This window comes from Diabrotica virgifera, chromosome 7 (assembly GCF_917563875.1).
Source record: "Diabrotica virgifera virgifera chromosome 7, PGI_DIABVI_V3a".
NCBI classification, from domain to species: domain Eukaryota; kingdom Metazoa; phylum Arthropoda; class Insecta; order Coleoptera; family Chrysomelidae; genus Diabrotica; species Diabrotica virgifera.
In genome coordinates this window covers 207,545,625-207,559,418 of record NC_065449.1, presented here as the reverse complement: position 1 = coordinate 207,559,418, position 13,794 = coordinate 207,545,625, and the positions used below count along the sequence as shown (strand labels likewise).

At 33.6% G+C, this 13,794-nt stretch overlaps 1 protein-coding gene across 2 annotated transcripts in view; it reads left to right on the top strand.

The window, feature by feature from the left end:
* LOC114326248 (carcinine transporter) overlaps positions 1 to 12,908 on the top strand; it is a 48,013-nt gene extending 35,105 nt beyond the window's left edge. For both annotated transcript variants that reach the window (XM_028274559.2, XM_028274558.2), the window contains one exon: positions 12,629 to 12,908. In XM_028274559.2, the coding sequence (XP_028130360.2) occupies positions 12,629 to 12,824 (196 nt within the window). In that variant the 3' untranslated portion in view covers positions 12,825 to 12,908. The remainder of the gene's footprint in view (positions 1 to 12,628) is intronic.
* Positions 12,909 to 13,794: the final 886 nt, after the last annotated feature.

The window sequence follows — 13,794 nt, the reverse complement described above, 5'->3', positions numbered from 1 at the left end:
CTTTTGCCAATTTTCTTTTTGGTGTCGTCTACTAATAATATCAATATCCGAAATGGGTAGTAAGTTCATGGGAAGTTCTTCGCCTATTTCTAGGGCGGATTTGGCTAGCCTGTCTACTATTTCGTTACCCCTAATGCCTGCGTGTCCCTTTATCCATGATATAATGATGTTTTTTCCTAAATTTGCAATTTTATTATAAAGAGTCATAATTTCCAGTTCTATATGATTGAGTTGTTGGTACTTATGTACGTTAGTTAGTCTATCAACGACACTCTTACTGTCTGTAAATATTATGCAGCTATAGGGTTCGTTACTAAATATGTGTCTTAAAGCAAAAAGTATCGCTATCATTTCAGCGGTGTATATCGATGATTCACAAGGCAATTTGAATAATTTTTTAAATCCACTTTGAATATTGATTATTGCACATCCTACTTTGTTTTGTACTTTGGATCTATCTGTATAGTAAAACTGATAATGTGGCCATTTATGAAGTATAAATGATTGAAAAACGGCTGGATTTAAATTAATATCCATAAAAAAAGTATTAATTTGTTTTGAGAAAATTTCTTCTAATACATGGGAATACATAGGTGAAACTTGATTTTCATAAGTATAGAAAGTACTTCGGTATTGAGATATTTTCAAGTAACTATCTACAAGAAGGGGACATTTTTTCTTTGTCCAATATTTATGAGTTAGATCTAAAATTGATAACTTATGTATATCCTGCAGATAGTTTGTATTTTTTCCTATAGCTCTAGTAATAAATTTATCACTTAAAAACTGTCGTCGAAATTCCAGGGGTGGTTCTACCGCCTCAACTTCCATTATATTAACGGGTGTAGACTTCAAATATTAAAGACAAAGTCGAAGACATTTATTTTTTTGTATTTCTAATTTATTCAAATGTGTGTTTGCAGCAGTTCCATACAGATGACAACTGTAATCGAAAATAGGACGAATCATAGTACGGTAAAATAAAAGTGCTATATTTGGATCGGCACCCCAATTAGTTCTACAAAAGGCTCGTAGAATATTCATTGCATTTTCAGACTTTTTTATGATATGATGCATGTGATCCTTCCATAGAAGTTTTCTATCCAAATAAGTACCGAGATATTTTATACAATTTTTAATAGGATATTGAATTTGACCTACTGCCAAATGACCTTGTGGAATTTGACGATTTCTGGAGAAAATGCAAATTTCTGTTTTAGATTCTGATATTGCTAAACCAATATTTTGATAGTGATTAAGAACAGCCTTAATTGAGACATTAAAATTATTTTTACATAGGGTAAAACGCCAGTTATTGGACACGAGACAGTTATTGGACATTACAGTGTTAACTTACGATTATAAGATTTCTGCAAGTGCTAACAAGAGTATATTTCACTAGGTGGCACTACTCGCTTCTATATTACGTACATTCTTATGTCTATGTTCTGCCTTTAACGGGTTCTGTGATTTTGGCGGTAAATATTTTTAGGTTATGTGAGTGAAGTGACATTTAAGCATTGTGTTAAGCATCTGCTCTGACTTTTTTTTCAAAACTACGTGTTGTTTTTAAGGTAAGATTTTATTTTTATTTAAAAGCGTGTAGTTAAGACACTTATAGTCCCTAAGGTAGATCGCGTACAGTAATAGGGATTTTAATTCGGATTTAATTACGCCTGTCCAATAACTAAACTAGAAAACTTGCTGAATTCTATTATGGGACACCTGTCCAATCACTAGATAACTATACTTACCACATATTTCTACAATTTTCAACGTGTTTACGTATAATTAACTGAATATAGCAGTAAAATTAATTTAATAATCGATTTGACAGTTATTGGACAGCTGTCCAATAACTAAATTTGGCCGTCCAATCACTAAATTGATTTTTTAGGACTGTAGTAAAATGCCTAAACTTAGAAAATACGATAAGAATAAACTTATAGAAGCTGTTAAGGATGTCCAAAATGGCACTGAATCGTATAGAACAGCTGAAAAAAAATATGGAATTCCGAAGTCTACTATAGAATTTAAATTAAAACATCCGGAACATAAAGATACACTTGGACCGTCTCCTATTTTAACTTGCGAGGAGGAGAATACTCTGGTTAGGTACGTTCATTAAATTTATCTTGATCTATAGCATTATTTGATTTTACATTCAATATTCCAGATGGATACAAGAAACCGCTTCAAAAGGTTTCCCCAAAAAGGCTAAAGAATTAAAAAGCAGCGTGCAAAAATTTTTAACCGAAAATCCTCGCCCCAATAACTTTAAAGATAATCGACCTGGAGATGGATGGTTAAAAGTAAGTCGCCAAAAAAATGTATTTTAATCTGTATTTATCGTTTGATTTTTTTAGGGATTTTTGAAGCGACATCCAGAGGTTTCTAAAAGGACCAGTGAAGGTGTAACGGCAGCTAGCGCTTGTGTATCTGAACGAGACATCAAAAACTGGTTTAAAAATATTGAAACCTATGTTAAAGAAAAAAATCTAGAAGACGTTCTAACTGATCCATCAAGAATTTTTAATGGAGATGAGTCAGGATTTCAAATATGTCCATCTACTGGAAAAGTATTTGCTATGAAAGGTTCAAAAAATGTTTATAATGTTGAAAAAAGCTGTTCAAAAGAAAACGTCACTGTAATGTTTACGTTTTCAGCAGACGGTAAAATTTTGCGTGCCTATGGTTATTTATCCTTATCAACGTATTCCAGAAAAAGTTGCTAAAGGCATTAATCCTAAATGGGGTGTGGGCAGAAGCGATAATGGTTAGATGACGGCAGAGACATTCTATCAGTATATTGCGAATGTGTTTTACCCCCACCTAATTGAAAATAATATTAAGCTTCCAGTTATTCTTTTTGTAGATGGGCACAAGAGTCACTTAAGTTACCAATTAAGTCTATTGTGTAATGAACTGCAAATTGAAGTAATTGCACTTTATCCTAACACCACAAGGATTTTACAACCATGTGACGTCTCTATTTTCCGTCCACTAAAAGAAGCTTGGCGGCAGTCAGTAAGAGAATGGGAAGAACAGCATCCAGGAGGGGTAGTCAATAAGGTTGTATTTGCTTCTATATTGGAGCAACCTACAAAAAAAAGTTGTAAAACTGAAACAGTAGTAAATGGTTTCAAGGTTTGCGGATTGTTTCCATTTAAAGCAGATGCTATTGACTACACAAAATGTTTAGGTAAAGAAGTAGTAAGAAATTTAATCATTTCGGATCATCAAAAGAAACCCAAGATGGACTATAATACTTTCGTAAATATCTTAGGTCCTGAAAAAGTTCATAGCTTAGAGAATTTAAAAGAAAATCCAAAGAATAATCTACCTAGCGACGATAATTTGAATTTGTTGTTCAAAATTTGGAATTTTTTTGAACATGATCCACAACATTCTGATAAACAAATGGTTCTAAAAAATAGAGACACAAACATTAATATTATTCAAAATATAGCTATCACATCTCCCGTTAAAAACACTGAAATAAAAACATCAGAACAAAGTGGTATTGAAAATGTAAATATTTCTGAGAGTAGTAGCACCAATGATATCCATTTTCAACAATATAAAATTAATGTTTATGACTTACCCTCTACAAGTAAAATTATTGTTAAACACGAATTTTTAGGCAATTTTTTAACTTCTCCTACTGTACCGGAAAGAAAAAATAAACGTAACACGGAAAGACTTCCTTTTGCTATTACATCTGCACGATATCAAGAAATGTTACGAAAAAAGGAGGTTAAAAGAAGAGCAGGAAAAACAAAAACAAGAAAGGAAACGGAAAAGAGAAGAAAAATTAACCAAAAACCAGTGTAGCAACAAAAAGAATTCAAAAAAAATCAAATGTTCTATTTGTTCAAATGATATTCAATCGAATAAATTAAAATGCGATGACTGTAGTCATTATTATCACGAATGTTGTATTCCTGTTAAGCATAGACAGCATATACCTAACGATGGTGATCTATTTATATGTCACAACTGCTTCAATCTGCAGGATAGTGATTCCGATGCTAATAACAGTAACCAAGACAGTGAGGATGAAGACATTGACGAACTTTTCACTCAATACAAAGAAGCACAGAAGCAATTATAAAATTTAATTGTGTCAACTGTACATAATAGGTACCCCATACCGCACAGAAATCTTTGGTTTTTCTTGTAATTTTCATTTGTTTTTAGTTTTTTATTGTGTTAAAGCAGTTGTCCAATAACTAATTTTGAGTGTCCTGTAACTAAATAAACTGTCCAATAACTATAATTTTTGTAACTATTTTTAATAAATATATATTGACAAAAAAGATTTAACACTTTCTTTAAATCCTTTTAGCCATATTGTAATAAACTGTTTAGACTACGTTTTGTATAAATTTCAATTCAATCTGCAGAGAACAATGTGAATTACGAATTTTTAAAGTTGAAATTTTCTTAAGTGTCCAATAACTGTATGGTTTACCCTATATCCAATGATTTGTGGGATGTGTAAACTACTACATCATCAGCATATTGAATAATCTTTGTTGTGCTATTAATACAATTTTCTAAATCAATATTATATAAAATATATAACATTGGACTAAATATGCTACCCTGTGGTAGTCCTATATTTGTAAGACGTGGAGTGGAGATGGAATTGTTGATTTTTAAAACCGTCCATCTATTAGTGTACAGTGTCCTCAGAAATCTAGCTAAGTTGATGGGAAAACCAATGTCTACTAGTTTTTATACATAATGTCCAAATTAACGGTATCGAATGCAGAAGAGACATCTAGAAAAGCAGCCATAGTATACGCATTATCAGTAAAGTTTATTAGTATAGATGAGACTAAGGAAGTTATCGCATCTTGAGTTGATTTTGATTTTCGAAATCCATATTGAGATTTTGGGAAAATATCTTCTTGCTCTAACCAGTGTTCAATTCTATTTTTTATTAATCTTTCTAACGTCTTTAGGAAGCAAGAAGCTAGGGATATTGGTCTATATGAACTATAAGAATTTTCTGGTTTTCCAGGTTTTTTAATAGGTATTAGAATATATTCCTTCCAACTCTCTGGAATTTGTGACGTGTCATTCCAAATTTCATTAAAAATATGTAATAATGATATTTTATATTGAAGTGGTATATGGTATATCATGGAATATGAAATATTGTCTTTACCTGGAGCACTGCTATTTTGTTGACTAAGTACTCGATCTAACTCCCACAATTTAAATGGTTGTTCTAAGCCAAACTTATCCCTTGAAACTGTTTCGCTGTATTCTGGAAAATATTGGGAAGGTACCCACTGAGGAGATATTTTATTATGAAATTCATCTAGCCAGCTTGAATTTGGATTTATTGGAAACTTGTTGGACTGTTTACGGTTTTTAAAGGCGTTTACTTTCTTCCATACTTCACTGATTTTTGTTTTGGAGTTAAGGCTTTCGCAGTACTCTATCCAATTCTGTTTTTTCTTTTGCTTGAAGAGTTTTTTTGCGACAGCATCAAGTCTCTTAAATTCAAATAAATTATTCCTTGTAGGGTTTTGTTTATATTTTCCGTATGCAATTTTACGGTTATCAGCAGCAGTTTTACAACTTTCGCACCACCATTGGTTTGAGATTTGTCTCTTATGTATGACGTTAGATGAAAACTTCGGTATTGCTAAATTGGCTGCTTTATTGATGTTTGCTATTAACTGTTGATAATTACCGGGAGAATTTTCAGCTTCTAGTACAGAGGTGTATAAGTCCCAATCGGCCTTGTTAAGATTCCAGATCTTATGAAAGTTTTCAGTTGGAGATGAAGTTGTATTATCTGTTTCCATGTTTATGATAATCGGAAGATGATTGGATCCATGAGGATCTTGTAAGACACTCCACGTTAAAAAATTTGAAAGATCTTGAGTACAAAATGTTAAGTCAATAGCAGATGGACTGTTACTAGTTGCTAATGTGGGCGACCCATCATTCAGACATATCAAATTACAATGATCAATACTTTCTAAAAGTTTTTTACCATAATTGTCTTCAATTTCACAGCCCCATGCGATACTGTGGGCATTAAAATCGCCACCAATAATAAAAGGCTTAGGAATATCTGTAAAGAATTCCAACCATTGTCTTTCAGATATCTGGGTTTTTGGTTCAATGTATACTGAGACAATAGTAATAGGATTTTTGTTTCGAAAAATTTGAACTGAAATACATTTATGAGTGAAAGGATGTCTATTTTTAAGATTTATTTCTTCACATCTTATGTTTGATTTTAATAAAATGGCAGTTCCACTATACCCGTCTGCACGATCTGATCTAAAGCAATTATAACCTTTAAAATTATAATAGTATTTTGATTTAAACCAGGTTTCTGAGAGTAATGCTATGGAAATTTGATTTTGATATAGCAGATATTCTAAATTTACTTTATTAGCTACTGCTGAACGACAATTCCATTGCAGCATATTCATATTTGTAATGTCTGCGAATTTGAAGACAAGGGTTGGTTTACATGATTACTAATTAATTGAACTATTTCTGACTCTGATACATTAAAATTGTTTGTTTGTTTTATATTATTTATAATATTGAGAACTACTTCTAAAACTAAACTTATTGTTGAATTTAATTCCTCTGATTGTGATTTTACTCCAACTGAGTTTTTTAAATAATGTTGACTATTAAAAATTCCTCCCGAGACAAAAGATGAGTTTGGTTGAGAAAGAATTTCTTGTCTTGAAATTTCAATGGGATTAGGGCTAATTGGCCTGTGCCTTTTGTTTGGGCTTGAAGATGTAGGAGAAGAAAACATGTAATTAGTAAAATTATTTTTATACGATTTGGGTTGTAAATTCTGGGTCTGCGAGAATTGTGGTTGAGAAGAATGAGACTGTATTATGCTAGATGGGGTAAGTCCAGATTGAATCCGTTGGGGATAATTTGTCGAGGAAATTACACTATTTTCCATGGCAGAGGTATTAAGAGCGACTATGTTGGCGTATGTATTTTTTGGGACCTGTTTATTTGCATCAAAGAAATTAACATTGGAAGAGCTCATGGTTTCCTTCACAATTTTTTGCCTTTTAAATTCTGGACAAGAAGATAAATTAGTTGTAAGGTGATTTCCTTGACAGCTAAAGCAACGTGGTAGGTAGTCAGTACTAGTACAATCTTTTGTGGTGTGGGATTCCTGACATTTACTACATCTCGGTCTACTTCTACACTGACTACCTAGGTGGCCGAAACGGAGGCAGTTATAACATAATAGTACCTTTTGTTTGTAGGGTTCTACTTCCTTAATAACCTTATTAATAGAAATATATTTTGGCAAAATTTGGGATTTAAAAGTAACAATGCAAGACTTAGTAGCAACATATTCTATTGACTTACCTTCATCTGTAATTTTTTCTACTTTACGGTTTATTCTTTTGACGTTAGAAACTTCAAAATTGCAATGTTGATCAAATGGTTTTATTTTACCTTTTATATACTCATCCGAAAAGTCTTATTCAATATCTCTAATGACGCCCTGTCTATGGAGAATAAATTTTGGAATGTACAATACAAAGTTATTTTTAACAAAAATGTTATCGTTTTTATGAGTTATTAGAAAATTCGCTGATTTATAATCTTTTAACTTGATTCTAATCCTATTCCGACCTATAGAATCAATACTAATAATTTTGTTATCTATTTGCGGGAAGTTAGAGAGAATTATATCTCCAATTTTGAGAGCATTTAATTTGCCTTTGAATTCAGCTGTATTATTTTCAACATAAATATGGTATGGCCCTAAATCAGTACTTACATACACAAATTCCTCTCTTTCTTTTGACATAATATTGTCGATTTTATCATTTGTTGACGAATTTTGATTAATTAATAAATTATTATCAGTACTTACCGGATTATTTTCATTACAAATGTTATTTTTATTAAAGGTTGTCACCTGTCCGACTGGATAAATATCCATACTTACATCTTTAATTAAACTTATCTTTTTTTGAGGTATATCTGGGGGTACAGGGTCAGGGGGTTTCCCCCCGACTTGCAGGTCCATTTAATTGGTTTTGAACACTCTATCCAAACTTCCTTATATACCACCAAATTTGAACAACTATTTTAAGACACAATTTTAATCGGATATTGTTTAATTTGGTTTTACTCTTGCCGATAAACACGTCTGAATCGTAGGTGAACTACAGTAGAACTTTAATGAAAAAAAAAACGCTAAAAACTAATATTTTCTTCGGAGAAATTTAAAATATTGGTTTTCACTTTTGACGTTTCTTTGACATTCGATTTTGTATTTGAACCCAAGTTTTTGCAGCCGTCTACGTAAAGTGGTTTTAGGGCAGCTTCTTCCCATCGCAACAAGCTTGGTGTATATAATATCAATTGTTGCTATTACATTTTTTTGTATTCCTTGTAAACCAAATTCCTTAAACATTTAGCAGTCACGATATTAATTTGTTTAGGTTTTCCAGCATCCGATCTTGTTTTTCTCTTTTTAACACCACTTTTTACGACGTCGCGCGTGGTAGAATAAGGAATTCCTGTTAGAAAGGCCGCTTTTCTTATAATACTGCCTTTACAACTATTTTCAGGATCATTTTGAAGATTTTTGTAAACTTTCATACAAATTCTCTTACATTGTTCATTCAAAATAAACCTTCTCTTTGGAAGTCTTAAACACTTTTCTACAGTTACAGTTTCAGTGTCATTGTTTTTGTATCACTTACACTTAAAAGATTGTTGACTAGTACACTTTCTTTACTACTACTTGGGTTCTCTTGTTCCCATGCACGAAAAACTGTAGGTGATTTTTTCCATGGTCTAAACATTTTCTTTATACACAAATAGACAGTTTCAAAACAACAAACAACAAAAACATACTACAATTATTATAACTACTCAACAAAATTTCAACACAACTCAAAATTGAAGAAATGCACATCTATCGATAAACAAGCTCGTTGCAAAGATACAACTAAAAACTAAACAGAAAATTTGCAAGTTCAGTCCCTTAGATAAGGCACATGTCGCTATTTTTACAATCTGGTTACTCATTGTAAATCAATCAGTTTAACACTTGAAAATTGATACTTGGGCATTAGTACAGTTAAAATTGTTAGACGATTATATTTAGATGAAATATTAAGCAATATAATTGTAACTTTTTTCTACTTTTAAGGACAAAAAAGCAAGTTCATTAGCGGAACGTAATTCAAAATTATTCTGCGCATTATATTTGAAGCAATATTTGGTTCAAACATCTAATTTTTGGTGGTAAAAAATATATTAAATATATATATTAATTTGTCTGGACTAAAGGTGGTAAAAGATGGTCTTTAAGTTATATTTTTGTTTGAATATGCCGACGGACGATAGAGAGATGGTGTCAACTTCGTATATTCATAAAGTAGGGATTCAAGTTTATTTGTATTTTCTGGTGCACTTGCTTAGCAGTGTTGTATCAACTATGTTGTTTGGGCTTCCTTTCTTCCTCTTCTTTTTTTAGCCTTCTATCGTCCATTTTTGGACACAGGCCTCTCCTAACTCTTTTCATAGATCTCTATCCTGAGTAACATACTTCCAATTTATTCCGGCTATTTGCTTGATGTCATCTATCCATCTCATCTGTTCTTATTATTGGTGTCTATCTTTAAAAGGTCTACAACTTCAATGCTGTATTCATCATTCTCTTTGCCTTATCCCTATGCGTCCCTTATTGCATTTCTGCACACAATTCTATCTTGGGTCATGTCAATGTTAATCCTCTTTACCAACATGTCCTGCCTTATCGTCTCCCCCAGGTCTTCTTTGGTCTTCCTCTCCTACTCCTTCCAGGAATCTGCACTTCAGCTATTCTTCGTATTGGGTGATTAACGTCTCGACGTTGAACATGACCAAACCATCTTAACCTATGCTCTCTCATTTTGGCATCAATTGGTGCCACACCTAGACTTCCCCTAATATACTCATTTCTAATTTTATCCTTCTTTGTCACTCCACTCATCCATCTAAGCATTCTCATTTCCGCCACATGCATTCGTTGTTCCTCTTTCTTTTTCACTGCCCAACATTCAGTTCCGTACATCATAGCCGGTCTTATGCTGTTTTATAGAATTTTCCCTTCAGCTTCATTGGAATTTTTCTGTCACACAGCACACCACTCGCTTCTTTCCACTTCATCCATCCAGCCCTAATTCTACTGCATGCATCTCCATATATTTCTCCATTACTCTGTAATACCGATCCTAGGTACTTAAAACTATTGCTTTTCACAATCATTTCACCATCCAAAGATACCATTTTATTTGTAGCAACTCCATCTTTAAATGAACATTCCAAATACTCTGTTTTTGTCCTACTAAGTTTTAAACCTTTTTCCTACAGAGCTTGTCTCCACTGTTCCAGTTTTTGTTCTAAATCTCTTTCACTATTTCTTATTAACACTACATCATCAGCATACATTAGGCACCATGGAATGCTACCCTGTAGTTTCGCTGTTATCTGGTCCAAAACTAATGAGAATAAATAAGGACTAAGCACCGAGCCTTGGTGCAATCCTACTTTCACCTGAAATTTATCAGTCTCTCCCACATCTGTCCTAACACTAGTCGTTACTCCCTCATACATATCTCTCACAATCTTTACATATTCGCCAGGGACTCCCTTCTTATTGAGTGCCCACCACAGAATCTCTCGGGGAACTCTATCATATGCTTTCTCAAGATGATCAATGAATACCATATGACCGTTGGTCTCTTTATTCCTGTATTTTTCCATCAGTTGCCTTACAATGAAAATTGCATCTGTTGTTGATCTGCCCTGCTAAAGCCAAATTGATTATCGGATATTTCGGTTTCTTCACGTATCCGTCTATAAATTACTCGCTCCCATATTTTCATGGTGTGGCTAACTAGTTTTATAGTCCTGTAGTTTGTACATTGTTGTATGTCTCCCTTGTTTTTGTAGACAGGTACTAATATACTGCTTCTCCATTCGTCTGGCATTTGTCCAACTTCCATAATTCTATTAAATAGACCTACTAGCCAACTTATTCCTGTCTCTCCCAATGCTCTCCATACTTCCCCAGGAATATCATCTGGTCCGATTGCTTTTCCTTTCTTTATTTTTTGAGGCGCTTGAGCCACATCCTCGTTTGTTATTCTGGTAAACATTGCTGTTACTGTCTCCGTTAACTCCACAGGCTGTCTGTCAAATTCTTCATTTAACAAACTGTCAAAATACTTTCTCCATCTCCTTTTGACATCCTTTTCGTGAATTAGTATTTTATTATTTTCATCTCGGATACATCTAATCTGATTAAAATCTCTTGATTTTTTTGCTCTCTGTTTGGCTATTTTATATATCTTTGCTTCGCCTTCCCTGGTATCAAGTTGATCGTATAGGTTTGAATACGCTTCTGCTTTAGCTTTTGCTACTGCTACTTTCGCTTCCTTTTTGGCGACCATATAGTTTTGAAGAGCTATGTCCGATCTGGTTTCTTGCCACTTTTTATATAATTTTCCCTTATCTTTTATTTTTCCTTTTGCTTCTTTGACCACCACCAAGTCTCTTTATCCTCAAACTTCTTTCCTGACGTTCCCAAGTATTTTAATAGCCGTCTCTCTAAAAATATTGGCCATTTTTCTCCAAATTGTGTTAGGGCTTCCGTTCATGTTCCAACATATTTTTTCTACTATTCTTTCCCTGAATACACCTTCTTTCTCATCTTTTAGCATCCACCACTTGATTTTTTGTGGTCCTCTCCGATATTTTTGTTTAGTTTCGCTTTTTACTTCGATGTCCAGAACAAGCAGCTTATGTTGTTGGCTTACTGTCTCACTAACTATTACCTTGCAGTCCTTGCATTTACGTATGCTTTCTTTCCTTATCATGAAGTAGTCTATGTGGGATTGATGTTGTCCAATTTTGTAGGTAATAAGTTGAGTGTCTCTCTTTGTGACGCTGTATTGTGGCGTTCCAACGTTGGTTCTTTTGTCTACCGGTATGACCTGCGAAGCTCCATTTCTTCTTCTACTTCTTATTTCTAGCATGATCGATCATATTAGTAGGCTACTGACTGTTCATTTCCATCAAGTCTTCCCTGGACGATGAGGTCCATCATTCTCGCCATCGTTTTGGTGGTCTACCCTGTGGTCTTTTACCTACTGGGTTATTCGTTTTTGTGCTTTTAACGAGTCTGCTGTCCTCCATTCTCTTGACTTTTGTTTTTGATCTTACCCAGTCGTTCCTCTTTCTATCTGACAGTCTTATACCTAACATTGTCCTTTCCATTGCTTTTTCGGTTGTCGCTAGTGTGTTCAAATCTTCCTTGGTTAGGATCCAGGTTTAACATCCATGTCATGATAGAAAGTATTCACTGGTTGAACACATTGCTTCTCAAGTGTTGAGGTATTTTGCGGCTTAAGTATCCAACTGATCTTTTTTATTGCTTACGAAGAGAAATGTTCCAAAGGTTTTAGAAATCGCTTTATAAATGTTCCAAAGGTTTCCACTATACTTGTATAAAGACATCCAAATGATCTATCGTTTACTTGTTACTTCTTCGTTACACTTTACGTTTGTTATATTTCATTCACTAACGATATTCTTGATTTTTTAGACCAGTACCTTCGGTTATTAACTCTTATGAAAACTTAGAGCTTGCGCAAGCTCCAACTACCCTAGCCTCTGAGAAAACACCCCTTGAATCAACTCTGCAACCCAGAAGATCTATGAAAAAGCTGTTGCGGCAGCAAAGCGTTATGGATACACAAAAGACAGCAGATGGAACGATGCAGATGACATATTGGTTTTAGTTTATTACATGTATAGTATAAAGTTATGTATGTACCTAGGTATTAGTTATATTTTTGTTAATAAAGAAAAATCGAAAATTTTGATTTTAATTTTGTTTTATATTAACACTCGAGGTCAGGTCTAGCACACGGCGGATAACCGCCGATTAAAAATAATTCGAAGAAACAAAATAGTTCCTCATTTTAATAAGTTTAGTATACTACAAAGTTAGATAGTTAGTATACTACAAAGCTCAGAGCAAGTGTAAGGCAGGAATTGTCACTTTATCTTTACTTTACAACTTTACCTGTTTTTAGATGGTGAAAACGAAACCGTATAGTTAAAGCAAAGTTTCAATCAAATGTCCTTTTCTTCTTATGGTGCCATATGGTGACTATAGTGCGTTGGCGAATTATCTTAAGGTCAGACGTCTCTCTTTTGCAGCATGCAAAAGTTCGCCAGTGTTAGTATTGCCAGTCCAATTCTTTATGCTTTGCAGCCACAACATTTGTTTGCGACCTGCTCCTCTCTTGCCCTCAATCTTTCCTTGGATGATTAGTTGAGGGATTCGTATTTTCCCCCTCTCAGAATAAGGCCCAGGTATCCAGTTTTTGGTGTCTTGATCAAGTTGAGCAATTCTCTCTCAGTATTTGTTCTTTTTAAGACTTGCTCGTTTCTCACCCTACCTGTCTATTGGTACCTATGCGGAACATTCTTCGCAAGGTCCACATTTCGAAGACCTCCAACTTATGGAAGATATTTCCAAGGTCCATGTCTCCAAGCCTTCTGTTAGAAAATTCCCGAGAATGAAAAATTAGAGAATATTCTCGATATGGAGAATTTTCTGAGAATGAACCCTTTGACGCACTTAGGGATATTGTTGAAGATGAAATAGAGTATAAAAATCATAAAAATATATACAAAATTATGAGACTAAATAACTGTGTTCTTTATATATAAACAAAATACAAAAACAACAGAGAACACAAA